Source organism: Apaloderma vittatum, unplaced genomic scaffold (assembly GCF_000703405.1).
Source record: "Apaloderma vittatum isolate BGI_N311 unplaced genomic scaffold, ASM70340v1 scaffold2207, whole genome shotgun sequence".
Lineage (NCBI taxonomy): Eukaryota > Metazoa > Chordata > Aves > Trogoniformes > Trogonidae > Apaloderma > Apaloderma vittatum.
This window is the reverse complement of record NW_009724379.1, coordinates 60,856-75,683: the sequence shown is the minus strand read 5'-3', so window position 1 is coordinate 75,683 and position 14,828 is coordinate 60,856. Positions and strand designations below refer to the sequence as shown.

General features: G+C 47.4%; 1 protein-coding gene across 1 annotated transcript in view; it reads left to right on the top strand.

Moving 5' to 3' along the window:
• Positions 1 to 3,858: 3,858 nt before the first annotated feature.
• The window catches only part of IGSF3 (immunoglobulin superfamily, member 3), a gene marked incomplete at its 5' end in the record, with an annotated part of 69,820 nt that continues 58,850 nt past the window's right edge, over positions 3,859 to 14,828 (top strand). Inside the window, 1 exon segment of the mRNA XM_009872454.1 lies at positions 3,859 to 4,236. Within this exon segment, the coding sequence (XP_009870756.1) occupies positions 3,859 to 4,236 (378 nt within the window).

The window sequence follows — 14,828 nt, the reverse complement described above, 5'->3', positions numbered from 1 at the left end:
TGTTTCTCCCTTGCCTTTCACCTGCCTTTCAGAGCCGCTTCACATGACGTTGGCTGTGGCCCTGGAGCCTTCTGGACAGGCTGGTGTGGGGGGGCACTGGCACCAGCCATCTGCTGGTGCCCAAATACCACACAGTCTGCTTGCTGTATGACCTTGACTCTAATTGCCTGGCTGCAGCATCCCCTCTGGCTGCTGCCACCTCCTCTTGCCCCCATGTACCTCCTGGCTCCCAAAACAGGGCCCAGAGGATGGATAAGCCGGTGGAAAGTGTTGTGAGCTGCCTGGCTGTTGTTTGGCTCTTAGCTCAAAAGTCCAGCAACAATAGCCCTCATCTGTAGGGGATAAGGATCAGAGAAGACTTCCTCCTTATCGCAGAGGATTTGCTGCCTTTGGGAAAAATTTCTTTTAAAAAAGATATGCAAAACTATCATTTCTTACTAATTTTAAAGTAGCTCTTGACTTGCTACCCCCTTTATATCAGCTCTAGCATTGCCAGTAAATTATATTGGATTTGCAATTGAAAGCCAGCTGTGCCAGTGAAGTACCAGCCAAATGCCACCATAACTGTCTCCTGGGCGTCCTAGGGGAGGTGTCGAGCGCACAGCTCCTCCTCCAGTGAGCTCTTCTCTCACTATGAGAGAGAGAGATAAGAGTTTAAAATGGGATCTCGAGCGCATTATTTTTGTTAATCAGAATGCTTGCTTGCTAAGAAATGCAGTTCTTTTCTTGATACTGTGTGTTCATGGAAATAGCAATTCCCAGAGCTTGACAACTGCCAAACACCCTTCACTGTGCAAAAACTTAACTGTTTGAGGAGAAAACTTGTAGTGGTAGATGTCTGTCTTAGGCTGATTGGTTTTCTCCTTACCTTTCTCAGTTAAAGTGATTTATCGAGGAAGTATCCTTGCTTCTGCTTTGTGGGTTTAAGTGTCGAAAATCACTTGTGCCTCCTGCGGGAGCAGGAGTTTGCAGCTAGACAGGAAGAAAAGCGCTGCGGCTGTGCAGCTCCCTGGCCCTTTGGAGATTGTAGAATCACAGAACAGTTTCGTTTGGAAGAGACCTTCAAGATCATCAAGTCCAACCTTTGTCCTAGCCCTGTCAACACCACTAAACCATGTCCCTCAGCACAACATCAAATTTATGTTTGAATACAGACAATCTTAGAACACAAAAGCAAATATGTGTACTGTTCATGTTAAATACAAGATGAAAATTAGCGATCCGCCCAATTCGTCCAACTGCTAAATCTTTGTGTCCCACCTCTATGAGACTGAGCAGCAAACATGCTGCAAGTTGTAGCAAAACCTTGACTGTTTTGTCTTCCTTCCCTGCTGGAGCTGGGCCAGGCTTTTTCTGCACCGGCTTCTTCTGTCTCTCAGCTGCTTGGGCTCCTGGAGCCAGAATGGGAAGCAAAGGAGGTTTTCAGCTCTTAGTTCTCTTGCTTTTGGCTGGATCAGGAAGGTGCAGGTATCCAGTGCTAGAGGGTATAGGAGAGGAGGAGTGTAGAAATTGAGTGTCTTCTGAACCTGGAGTGGGACTCCGGGTTCTAGCATTACAGGGAAGGGGCCAGAAGCCGCTGATGAGGGAAGAAGGAAGCCACATTAGTAGTGGCCATGAAGGTGGTGGAATTTGACACGTATCAAAAGGCTGCATGCATCAGGGTGCAGAGATGTGTGCTGTAGGTCCCCAAGGTCGTGATCTTGTGAGTGAGCTTTGGAGGGGACAGTATGTGTCTCTGACAAAATTACGGTTTTTAACTGGATAGTTGGAAAACTTCTAGAATTCCTGTGTTAAAAAAAAAGCGCGCTACATTGAAAGCCTGCAAAAAGAGGTTGTGCGCTCATTTGAGAAACACCTGAATGAATGTCGTGTGTGCAAGTTCTAATTCCTACTGCTACATGTTTGCCTTGTGACGCAATTTTAGTTGTGTCATTGCATGCAGGGTATCTGGATGCTCTAGCACGGGTGTACAAAAATTGTCTTATTAGCTATCTTTGGGTATGCAATAAAGATCTTGCCCTTCCTGCTGCTTTAAAACCAGTTCACTTCAAAGGCTGTAGTATTTGCTTTGTCCCTTGGCCTTTATGGGGTGAGAGAAGAGGCTGCCTGCGCCTTAGATCTGTTCGTTGTCTCTAGTGGTATGTTTCCCCAGGATGAAGAGATTGGCGTAGCAAACAGTGGGGGAGTGTTTGCTGTTGTTGTTCTTCTCCCTGTTTGTTTTGAACGTGCTAGCTTTTCCTGTCCTCCCCTTAAATCACATTATTTCATAAAGAGTAAAAAGAAACATAATTTGGAGCAGCAGCGAGCTGAGCGCAAGTTAATAGTTTGAATTGCACTCCATCTGTTCAGCTGCATCGCCTGATGGATGTGCTGAACTCATTTTTCACAATTTGTTTTAAGCTGGTAAGAACCATCTCTGCTGGCTCCAGTCCAGGCTGACTGTGGAGAAAAAACTTTGTATCTGGACATTCATGTCCAGAGGGCTGGATTGAGTCAGTAATCCCCTAGATGCCAGGCTACCTCTTCCACCTTCAAGTTGCAAGTTTTTCCAAGGTTAACTTCTTCTCTGGACTTGAACATTGTTGTTGAAAATCATAGAGTGGGGGCGAAAACCCCAAGGTGCACACGCGCACAGAGGATGAAATTTGCAAACGTGATTATGCGGGACCTGCTTTAAATCGGCTTATTGCCGTTTTATGATGGCAAGCGAGCAGTCACAGGAGCCGGGCTGATTGGCCTCGCCATGTGCGCATGCTGCTGGTAACTCAATAACCGATGAACACCCACCGTGGTCTCCAGACCTCCAGCCTTTGATGTAGCAACAAACAAGATAGATTGCTGTAATTTATCTGGCCCCCGGAGGGCTGTGCTGGTAATGTGTCATGAGCCCAAGGGCCAGCCATCCATAATCTGTGTAAAAATACAGCAGATCGCGGTCGCCGTGCTGCGGGGTTGTCTTTGTTCTGTGCTGCAAGAGTTTGCGTGTGTACAAGGCGCAGTGCTGGGTCTCGATTTCCAGCAGCCAGCGGCACTAAGTCGTAGTGTAATATGCCCACTCCCTCCATTAACTTTAATTGGTTTTGTTATGTACTAAATACAATCCTTTTGAATAGACTTGGGAAGGTAGTGCCATAAACATGGTATTTTCCTGTATGCCTTTGCAAGCGTAACAGAGAGATTGGAGAGGGCATGCTGGGTTTGGGGGGAGAAAAAAGGGATTTTATACCAGCTGAAGCCTCCAGCACGTTTGCTGATGAAGGGTTAATCCTTATGCCATTGCCATTGAGTGGTGTGGAAACCCAAGGAGAAGCAGCATAACCCCTTGGCTTGCAAATGGGATTTTCTCCTGGTGGAAGACGGTCCCAGTTGGGCTGTGCCAGGAGGGCAGGGAGTCGCTGCCAAACCAGAGAGTCCCAGTGGTGACACTGGGCTGCTGGGGAGCAGCCGTATGCCACCTCGCAATGCCCTCTGACAGCAACCTATGCCTGACATCACAAGGTGATGGAGTTGAAAAATACAAGCAGTGCTGAAAACAAAGCCTTGAGTTTCTGATTTGTTGCCTTGACATGCAGTACCTCCTCGTGCCTGGATTCTTACCAGTATCAAAGAAGGGGGTTATGTTAACACTGCTTTTTTCTTTTCATGAGGTGTTTTAAAAAACTCTTCCCTTGAGTCAAGAAGAAAGCTTGCAACATGGCTGAGGGGTTCTGTGCCAGAGCCCAATGTGCCAGGTTTAAAATGGAATATCAGGTCTCGCCTTCTGGAGCATGGCCATGGAAGGGGTAGGGTGGGTACCTCTGGGGGGTGGTGTGGCAGCTGCTTGCCGAGAAGTAACGCTGGGCTCCTCTCCTCCTACAGGTGTGGCTTTGGCCCAGCGACATGTGGAGGTGCAGGAAGGACCTCTTTACCGCACAGAGGGGTCCCACATCACGCTGTGGTGCAAGGTGAGCGGCTACCAGGGCCCAGCAGAGCAGAACTTCCAGTGGTCCATCTACCTGCCCTCGGCCCCCGAGCGGGAGGTGCAGATCGTGAGCACCGTGGACCCCTCCTTCCCCTACGCCATCTACACCCAGCGCGTGCGCAGCCGGGGGATCTACGTGGAGCGGGTGCAGGGGGACGCCGTCCTGCTGCACATCACCGAGCTGCAGGACCGGGATGCCGGGGAGTACGAGTGCCACACGCCCAACACCGACGAGAGGTACTTTGGGAGTTACAGTGCCAAGATGAACCTCGTGGGTAAGCTGTCCTGCTAACGGCGTGGCTGGGGCAACAGGGCATCTCACGGTCAGCAAGCAGCACAAACCCATGGACCCACTGTGTGCAGTGTAGTCCGCATAGGCTGTCAGAAAAAATGCTGGTGAGGGAGAGTAAGAGCAGAGAGCAGGCTACATGGTGGTGTGAATTGCAGGAAATCGCTGTACAGAGACAAAGGAAACACCAGGTCTTCTCTAGTGATAAGGCCGTTATAAAGAAGAGACACCAGGCAGCACAGTCAGGGAGAGGAACTTTTGAAACTGTGGCTGAAAGCAAGAGGGACATGGAACTGATTTATGCAGAGAGAGAGGGGTAGGGAGACTGCTCCAGATGGCACAAGCTGCAGAGGAGATAGCTGTGTGCCAAAGGTGGCAAAATAGCAGAGTGGCGAAGAGAGGAACGATAATGAGCAGTACATAAAGGGAACAGGAGAGATGATCGTCTTCAGGCTCTTAGCAGAGGGTAGTGCTGAATGTGTCCTGGAGCTAGAATGAGAGATCAGATCCTGGAGATCAGATTGAGCTGTCTGTTGTAGATCAGTGTGGGTGAGCTGGTTTGGTTGTTTTTTGTGTGTGTTAGAAAAATTGAAAACAGGTTCTCTAAAATCTGGAATATTTCCATGGCATCTCTGTGACTAGCTCCTTGATCTTTTCAAGCTTCAGCTTGCTTTCTGTATCTCAAAATAGGATTGGATTTGAAGTCTCTAACTCAGGTAACAGCACTCAAAAAAAAAAAAAGAGTTCTGTCAAACTCTTTGGACAAAGGACTCCTAGAAGAGCTCCTCTGTAGCAGACACCCCTCTAGCAAATTTAAGCTCACGGACAGCATGCTTGCTTTCCTTAGGAGAAGTTCATGAGCCTGCATGTTCTTTGGTGTTATCCAAACGTGCTAGCCAGTCAGGGTGTTGCCAGTTCAAGCCGTGTTGACACAGGAAGCCCATTGTGAAAGGAGCCAAGGTGTGAATTTAAATCGCAATAGCCCTCCTTTGGGTTGTGCTTCTTGCCTCCAGATTGTGTGCTTGGCTCCTTCCCTTCAGAACTACAACCTCAGCCACTCTCCCAGGCGAAACCCAGCAGCCTGGGTGCAGGCGTTTATTTAGGTGCCTGCTTTCCCTTGTGATGTCCACGAACAGTTGGGATGGTAGATTTTTGAATACTCTTTTCTTTTTTTTTTTTGGTAGTTCCGTGATTTGCTTCATGTTCCCAGATTTGTGGGTCCCCCTTTTAGTTTAAACAAGTCTGACTCAGCACTGTAAAGTCACTTAGGGAGTGAAACCCATTGAAAACCAACACCCAGTGAAAAAAAAAAAAAGTGCCTGGGGGCAGGGTGGGGTTGTGGCAGTCGGAGTTTGCAGCTGGGTTGCTTTGCCAGGGAAAAAACAGCCCATGAGCTGGGATCCTTGCAGGAGACCTGTTAGAGCAAGTGTTAGAGTACCTGTGTCAGCTGCTGGTGTGAGGCACAGCACGGGACAGGGCAGCAGGGAGCAACATTGCCACTTACCCCTGGAGGCTAGAGAGCCAGGGACCTCCAGATTTTAACCATAACTCAGTAGCTGCTTCTGTGGCCCACCTAGGGCTTTGCTGGGTTGGTATCCTTTTGCTCTGTCCTACCCTTGCCGCAGGTGCAAAGTGTATAAGTTTTGGGACTTAATAGTCACTCATGGATAGTGCTTTGAGGACATTGACTTCAGGGCTTACATATGTTTGGGGTGCTCAAGAAAATTGATCTAAAGTAACTTTAGTGGATTAGTTAAATCACATTATGCCCCTTCATGGATGCCTGTACTCAGATTTTTGGGCCTTAATTTGGTTTAGCTTAACTTATTTCTGAAAAATCACTTCAGAAGTGGCTCAGGGTCACTTGTGTTTTGAATATACATATCTGCATAGGTGTTAGCACTCGTTTAGCCAAACTCTGACAGAAACGAAATTTTCCAAAGTGCCCCCTGTGATGACCTGTAGAGGATAAGAACTTAGGGAGAGCCTCCCCTCTGGCTCACATTTACATGAATGGCTGCTTGGCTGCAGCCCCATCAGCCCCTGAAGTCCTGCCAGAAAAACGGACTCCTCTCTGCAGGACTGAGCAGAGCACACACCATTTGGTTTGGTTTTTTTCTTCTTCCCCCCTGTCATTTTAGCGCTCAGCTACAGGTCGTGAGTTGTCAGGCTGACTTTGTTGCTGCAGACAATATGCAAGAAGAGGTACATGAGAACTAAATGAGTTATTGTTCTCATTTTCTCAGAAACAGAACCAAACTTTTTTTATTTCTTTCATCCAGTTATGAATTTTTAATTGACTCATTAGATTGAGTGGCTCTTTTTTGGCAGCAGCAAAGCCTGTAGAGAGGCAGGTTTATTAGCATCCCTGTTCTCTCCTTTTATGTGCAAAACGGATGGGTTTGGAGCAGTGTTGGTTTTAGACTTGCCACTCTGGGACCTTTGAGTTCTTGTGTCCGGTGGTTTGAGGGCAGAGCTGAAGTAAGGGCTTCTCACCTGGGTGCTACAGCCCTGTGATGGGGGTACTGGGAGTTTTTGGGAGAGCTGGATAGGACACTAGTGGAGCAGCACATGGGGCTGCTGTCTGCACCGGGGCATCTCAGCTTGCGGCAAAGCAGCTGGGATATGTCTTCTCTGCTCCTGCCATTTGAGCGGCATTGAGGGCTAGGTATCCAGGCCTTGGCAGCTGCTAAGAAATAGTCTTGTGAGCTTCAAAGATGTGCTGGTTGGGCTTGAAAGTATATTTCTATCCATGTCGTGAACAGCAAGCATGGTTGGTTGTCTCTCTCCCATTTTTGATGTCTCCACTTGAGGTTTCTTTTTGTTCATGAGTATCTTGACCAGGATCGAGGACCACTTTGAGGACGTGGTGACTCTCATGGTCTGAAGTGAGAAGTGCTCCCCAGGCACTTTTTGGGACTCTTATCTGAACTTAGGCATGCAGCTAATCTCACTGAAGCTAGGAATGAGGCCAGTAACGCGGTTCAAAGACTTTCTGCTACAGGGAAATGTGTATCAAGGCTTAGCTTATTTCACCAATTTTCAATTTACTTCAGTTGCTTCAGAAATAAGTCTTTCTGCATCTCACTACCTCTCTTCTCAACAACTCTTGAGCTAGACCATTGGGGAGAAGGGGTTACACTGGGGCCTTGAGATTTGTTAGGAGGAAGAATTTAAGACATCTCAGAGTGAGTTGCAGGTGCTTAGAGAGGTGGCAAAATAAATGGGTGCAGCACTTAAGGATGCTGGGGAACCACGGCCTTGTGATTGATTTATGAGAAAGGATTAGCACATGTACAAAGTCTGCAACTCTGTTGTTTGCATTCAGAGTTCAGTTCCCTGAGGCTGACATGAAATTGCTGAGGCTAGTTCATGCTCTTTTACTCACAGTGGAGGGAAAAGATTTTTAGAAGATTGCACGAGTGGCCTCCCACTCATCTAACGCCAGGAACGTTGCCTAAGGTAGATGTTGAGGCAATATCCGTCATTAGAGGACGGAGAGGAACAAATCTGGAGAGCAGCCCATCTTTGTTTAAATGAAATGCATCCTTCTCTAAATAGGCTAAAGAGAGCCTAGATGTTATACTTGGGCTAGGCAGCTGGTGTTGAGTGAAATGAATTTTTCCAGTAGTGGTGGAAGACTGGACTGCTTTTGGAAACTTCATGCACAGGGCTCCAAAGCAGCTGGTGAAACGTTGGCTATGTGGTTGAATTTGGAAGACGCTTAGGCATAATGAAAACAAGAGTTACAAAACTGGATTGAATAAATGGGGGATCTGGGGACCATGCACGCCTGACTGGCAATATTATCAGGGTCCTGGCCTGCTTGCTGCTGGCTGTGAGAAGTACGTGGGCTGTTCCTTCACTTTTTAAAGAAATTAAGGACAGCAAAGAATTTGCAGGTGGAGTAAAGCAGCATCCCAGTAACACAGCATCACCACTGGCAGGACACAGCAGTATTTTCCAGATTGTCATTGAAATTATCTTTTGTCTTAATAACGCTTGAAATACAGGCAGAAGAGGAGGTTTCTGGAGTAATTTAGGTGATGAAGCTGCAGGAGGTGCTGGGCAATCTGAGATGCTGGTTTGTGCTTCTCATGTTGATGGGTGAATAAACTTGTGCTTTGCTGGGGGGTAGAAGTGAGCACATGGCAGTTACTTCAGAGTGCATGAGTCACTGCAAATTTTTACTCCTCTATATCTCCTCAATGACTTGTTTGTGTGCCTGTACCCTTCCTTAGATAACAGCAAAGAGGCCCAGGTCTAACCTCTTCAGAAGCTTCAAACTTTTATCTCAGTGCTTTTTTATCTGTGCTCCCAAAAACGTTGAGCTTCTCTTCAGAGTAAGTGGTTTGAGGGAAGAAATCAAGCTTTGAGGTTTTTCTTAAACAAGTAGTGACAGAGCAGAAGGAAAGGTTTCAAAGCACTTGAGGATATGGCAGCTCTTGTACTCTTTATTTGGGGGGAAGCAGCTTTGCAGCATCAATCCTAAACAAGTTAAAGCAAAAAAGTTGAAGGGATTTGGATGGCGGGGAGAGACCACAACCTCCCCGGTACTGCAAAGTGGGAAGGAGCAATTTTGATGCAGACTTAAGAAACAAGCAGCTCTCGGACACAGCTGTTTTGGCACAGGCAGGAGCTGATAGTGCCTGCAGGGATGGTCACTGGTGTTTTCTTCCTGCCAGACTTAGGTGAAGCAGGGTCAGAGAGGCTTCACACTAGCCAAGTGTGGTATTCAGTGGCTCCCCTGTCCACCCTCTTAGCCTGGCCACAGTTCTTCTGTCTGCTATTTCTTACTGGTCATGCCCTGTAGGCTGGTGGCTTGATCTCTTCCCTGTTTCCCTAGGTCCTGCCTGGCTCTGATGGCTCCAGGGCACTGGGTGTGGGTTTTATGACTGGCAGCCCCATCGTTGGTGAGGTTTCGGCATCATGCCAGGCTTGGGAGCGGTGGCGGGCAAGGGCAGTGGTGGGATGGAGAGCCAGCTGCTTCTCTTTGTGAGGTCGGTGCTGGCTATAGCTGTGCTTGGTGGGGTCTCATCTCCAAATGTTGAGCTGCGAGAGTCACTTGCAGCTCCCTGGAGATGAGGACTGAGTCCACGAGTGCTTTGACCATGCCTTTAGGAGTGTGTCTGGTAGGGATCTTCCATGCCTTTGAACTATGATGTGTAATTGAGTGGTTGTCGTCAAGCCTATGGCTGGGACAGGAAGGATACCTTCAGAACCTATATGAGAGGATTTGTTGGCACAGGAGCTGGAAGAAAGATTTATGCCGGCCACAGCACCGGAAGGGAAGGAGCTAGTTGTCTCAGACAAGCATTCAAGAAAAGAAAACAAGTCTCTTGCTGAACTTGCAACCAAAAATCTCCATCATCTCAGTGGAGAGGGAATGTAGCAGGCAAAAAACAAAAAAAACCCGCCAACTTTTATTAGCCTGTACCAGCTGCTGCTTCTCGTTGCCAGTAGCTTCCCCGTTTCTTCGTCGAGTGCTGCCATACGTGATCTGTCTGTGCGCAGAGCAGAGGGAGAAGATCCTGTCACAGGTTTGCCAGAATTCAGGGCGAGAGCAGTCACTTCTGCTCATGTGGCGCACATGGACGTTGGTGGCTGCATTTATTCCAGCTGTCAACTGGGCTGAAGGTGGCTTTGCTTGAGGGAGGTGTCGAAGAGAGAGAGAGCAGTCTTGCAGACAAGGATATACTGGTTTTGATAGAAGTCTTTGGGGGTTCTTCTTTCTATGCTGCCTTTTTCCTCCCCTCCTGAGAGACAGGAGAAAGTGTTTGTCACTGTACACGAGCAAGCAGCTTGTGTCTTGGGGAGACCAAGCTTTCTGCAGATTATCAACAAGAGGCAAAAATCGAAACGAGCAGTTCAGACTGCCTTGAGAGGTTGTGCAGGCTCCATCTCTGGAGGGTTTCAAGACCCGGCAGGATCAAGCTCTGAGCAGCCTGGTCTGACCTTACAGCTGACCCTGCTTGACCCTGTAGTTGTCCTATAGACCCCGTGAGGTCCCTTCCACCCTCAATTGTCCTATGATCCTGTGATCAACCACTTGACTGCTGTGCAGCAGGAACCATTGTTAAGCAGCATTCAGAGGGAGAATGTTTAAGGTGTAAAATGATATATAGCAGTGATGTCAGTGCTAACTAATGGCATAACATTGGCAATCTCACCCAGGTGAGAACAGCAAGGACCTATTGTACATCCCCAGATTCTTTTTTTCTGGCATGTTTCTTGTGGTTTATATGTTTCTAATTTCTTTAGAGAGGTTCCAGGAGTTTTCTCTCTATTGCTCTGCTCTGGCCTATGAAGGTAGGATTTGGAGATCTTAAGTGCAGATGTCCTAATCTCTCTGAGGCCAACTTGGTGGCTTTGCTACCTCTGTGAAGCATGTGTATGCTTTATTTGGCTAAGCCACCAGTTAACCAATGTGAATGCCAAGATTGGTGTTGTTAAAATTCCTGCTTTGTAAGTTACATTCATCTTTGCCTGTTTGGGCTTTGCTTGTTGCAGTAATTAGCTCCCCAGAGGACTAAAATGTCCTTCACTTTCAAATTACCCTTTAGCTGACATTAAAAAAAAAATATATATATCAAATACCTTTTCCTAGGTGGTCCTTTGCAGCTAGACACATGATATTTTGTTCTTACTGTACTCCTTTATGTCCCTACATCTCTCTGTAGTAGCCTTGAAAAAAAAAAAAAATACTTAGCTCCTCTGCTTTTTCTTTCTGTTCCCGCTATGGATCGAAAAGGAATGCTTTTCAGTTCATGGGGAGGGAATGAGGAGGGGTAAATATATTTACCTCTGGCACAGCCTGAGGAATTGCACCAACAAACAAGAGTACCCAGTTTCTGATGCTGCAGAGCAGTGGAGGCTGCAGGCATCAAATCCTGTCATTCTCGTGATTCACTGCATGTCCCTGGGTACGGTGCTCTCAGTCTCCCTCACCATTTTCCAGCTGGTAAAATTAGGGATAATAGCATACAAGCCTTTCACAAAGTCTAAGCTAAATAATTGTGAAGTGCTTTGAGCTCCTCAGATAGCAGGAGCTAGAAACAAAGGCTTATGTTTCAGCTCTGCCTGGTAATGATGTGGAATAGGATTCATCTCCAGTCCTGCTTAGTCATTTCTGAAAGTCTAGCTGCTTAAGCTCACCCAATTTTGCAGAAGCCGTGAGGCTAATAGACCCTGCCAGACTGAGGGGGACTGATGGTCCACGGTGCCGTGGGCTGGTGCTTGGGATCCTGGCTCAGGCAATCCTGTGGCTGGCAGCTCCGAATCTGGCAGGAGGAGGCTGCTACCTTACAGCCCCCTGAGACTTGGGCATGTGTGAAGCCAGTCCAGAGGCTCCATGCCCTTTCCAAATTTAAAGCTCTTGCTGGTAAGAGAAAGGCACTGAGACCTATTTAAATTTCTTTTTTTTTTTCCTGATTTTTGTTTTTACATCTTGACTTTAGTCTTAGACAGGCTGGCAATGAATTGCATGGGCTAATTCTTCTTTGTGCTTTCTGAAACACGTTTTCTAGACCATTCAGGTTATCACTGAAAGCTTATAACAAATCTCTGTACGCATCCTCACATTGCTAGACAAGGTTCATTCATTATTCTGTGTATCTTTATCTCATCTCCTATTACTATGTTTTCCTGCTAAACACTTCCAATTACTCCTGTTTTGTTGCAGTACGCCATCTCCTATTCTTTCCTGTTGGAATTGCTTTCCCAGTCTTTGCTTTCTTATTCTTGTATTACCTGATATCAATTCTGATATCAATTCTCCATCTCTATCTGCACAGGAGAAATGGAACAAATGGTAGGCAGACCATGCCTGAAAAAATGGATAATCCATTGTATCCACTCTCTCCCTTCTTTGCTGTTGTTTTTTTTCCCTCCCTCACTTTTCTGCCCTGTCCCTCAAAACCATGTGCTACTCGGTGGTTTGGTATGTTTTGTGGGGAGGGCTCTCAGCTGTGGAACTAGTTCTTCCCTTTTTTTCCCCCCGTCCACCTACCCGTTTCTCAAAAACCTGATGTTAGACACATTTGGGGCATATCACTGTATTCCATATGTTTTTCCTACATTGTCCCTTTTGAGGTAGAGGTACTTATTTAAATTTAGCTAGTGTGTGGAGAAGATTTACAATAAAAATGCATGTCCTTTTTTTACATGTATCTGTACACTTGTACCTGTGCAATGTAGGAAAAAATGTATTCTGAAATGCATTTCTAAAATTGTAAATGAATAGAGCCTCAGGCAATTGCACAGCCCTCTGCTCGCAGATCTAGGCTGGTCTTTAAAATGAGCCCTCTCGCTTCCAGACTGTCTATGTCTCTTGCTTGTCAAGAAGGGAGGTGCAGAAGCCCAAATGCTGACTTACCTTCAGACTATAAAGAGCTGCGGCGTTTTGCTTGGGTGGGTTTCTGTGCAGCGCTGAGGCTGAATAGTAAAATCAGACCAGTCAGTTAAAATGATCTTTGAAAACTAAAGCAGTTTTTCCTGCAAAAGCCTCTTCTCTGAAGGCTCGGAAGTCCTGCTCTCTAGCCTGTTTTCTCACCAGCTCCAGCCGTGCTCTTTGGCTCTGCTGAGGTGTCTCTCAGGTTGATGGGACAGCAACACTCACTCTTCCTCCGAACTCTTTGTCTCTTCGGTGTCAGTGAGGGTGGGGGATGCAAGGCTTTGGGGTCTTCTGCTGCCCTGAAAGGAGTGCTCTGCTCAGCCCATACACCCTTTTGCTTATCCTGCTGGCTCTTCCCTCATATCCTTTGCCAGTTCCTGGTGAAATGAGTTATTTGGTAGTCCTACATGTCCTGTTTATTTATAGGTTGCCTCTCAGTCCGTCTCTCTGACTGGTACCGTTTGTGTAGGTTGCTGTAACATTTGGATATTCAGTGCCAATCAGAAGTAAAGGATGCAGAGGTTTTTAACTAGGACTGAAAAATACTTAGCCAGAGATCCCGGTGCATTTGAAGGACAGCTCTATCTACCACAGGTGGATTACTTAGGACTTCAAGTCTTAGGCTCTACATCCTTTCCAAGAAAGTGAACTTGGCATGTGAGGAAGCTCTTTCAGGTCAGGCCGTGGTTGCTGATCATGGGAATCAGAAGGTCATCTGATGTTAGAAATAGTCTGGTGCCACCTCCCATCCTGAATTTTACATTTCCTCCCAGTGTGCTCTGGGCAGCCCCCAACCTCTTTTTTATTTTCACCTCCCAAATGATGACTTTTTTGCTACGTGCACAGCTGAGAGAAGGTCTGGAGGACGCAAAAAAAACGAAGCACACAAAACAAGAGGAGAAGCAGAAGGAGCTGGACTGGGTCTGGTGAGCAGGTGGTAGAGCCAGCGGGCTGTAATGTGGAATGGGCAGAGCCTAGTACCTGCCTTCTACCTCCTGTGCCCTCGGCAGTTTTCCAGGTGCTGCCTCTGGACCTACTGACCGCCTCGCTGGAGGTGGCTGAGGGTCACCCATCTCTTCTGCTTGTGCCTGCCTGCGTGCGATGGGTACCGGTGGGGCTGAGCAACCAGCACGGCCTGGTAACTCCCTGGCACGACAACTCGCCGGCAGAGCCTGTTGGCATTTCTGGCAGCTTTGCCAGAATACCAGGTGGCGGGGCAGAGGCACGAATTGTGCAGGTTTCTTTGCTTCTGTGCCTCCAAACAGTCTCTCAGCGTTAAATGGGGAAAGCGGTAACTGTGAGCGCAGCTGGTAACATATGGCACCCGTCCCCTGCCTTAGCAATTGCTCAGTGAACTCTGAAAGTGGAATACGGTCCCCGTGGCTCCAGCCAGCTGCAGCGCTGAGAAATCTCGCAAAGGAGCAGCCCGTTACTTGATTACCAGTGAAAATTTCACATTCCACGTTGCCTGTTTTTCTTGCTGCTTCCCTGGGGAGGCTTAGCTACGCTTACTCCTTCCTCCCACTCCTCTTATTTTTTTTATTATTTTTTATTTTTTTAAATTCATTTCCCCTGGAGGATTGCTTTATTTGTTCTTTAGTCTCAGCCCCATAGGCTTGGTTGATCTTCATTTCTCTCAGTCTGCTGTCCTGAGATGCAGGGGCAGCTGTTTCTGCCATAGATGCTGATGCTTCTCTCCGGTTGTTTTCGAGAACAAGTAGGTCTGGTGGTGAAGGATCGAGTCCCCATCCAGCAGAGGGGAATCGCGATGCCCGTTGCTGAGCCAGTCTGCTTCTATGCCACAAAGCTGCCTGCTTATATGGATGGATGTCCTTTGGTGGAAAAATTACAGAACAAAGTCAAACTGGAGGCCAGTGCTCAGGCAAACTGTAGAGCAGCAGCAAGCCCAAAAGCCCCTACCAGTGTTAGGAATCCTGTATCAGATCTGTTTTGTCATATCAGATAGGGTAGTGCAAAAGTTGAAAGCCTGCTGCTTCGGTTCCATCCTCAGGAAGGCTCAGAAGCATAAGTGGGTCCCCTCTGATTTGGGCTCCTAATCTGCTAATTTAGACATGTTGCTGTTGAGCATGATGTGGGGGAGATTTCTTCTGGTTTAAAGCATTAGAGTGTCTCTGCCCTGCTACTGCTCCCCACTTTGGAAGCAGGAAAGAGGGAGCAGTGCTTTG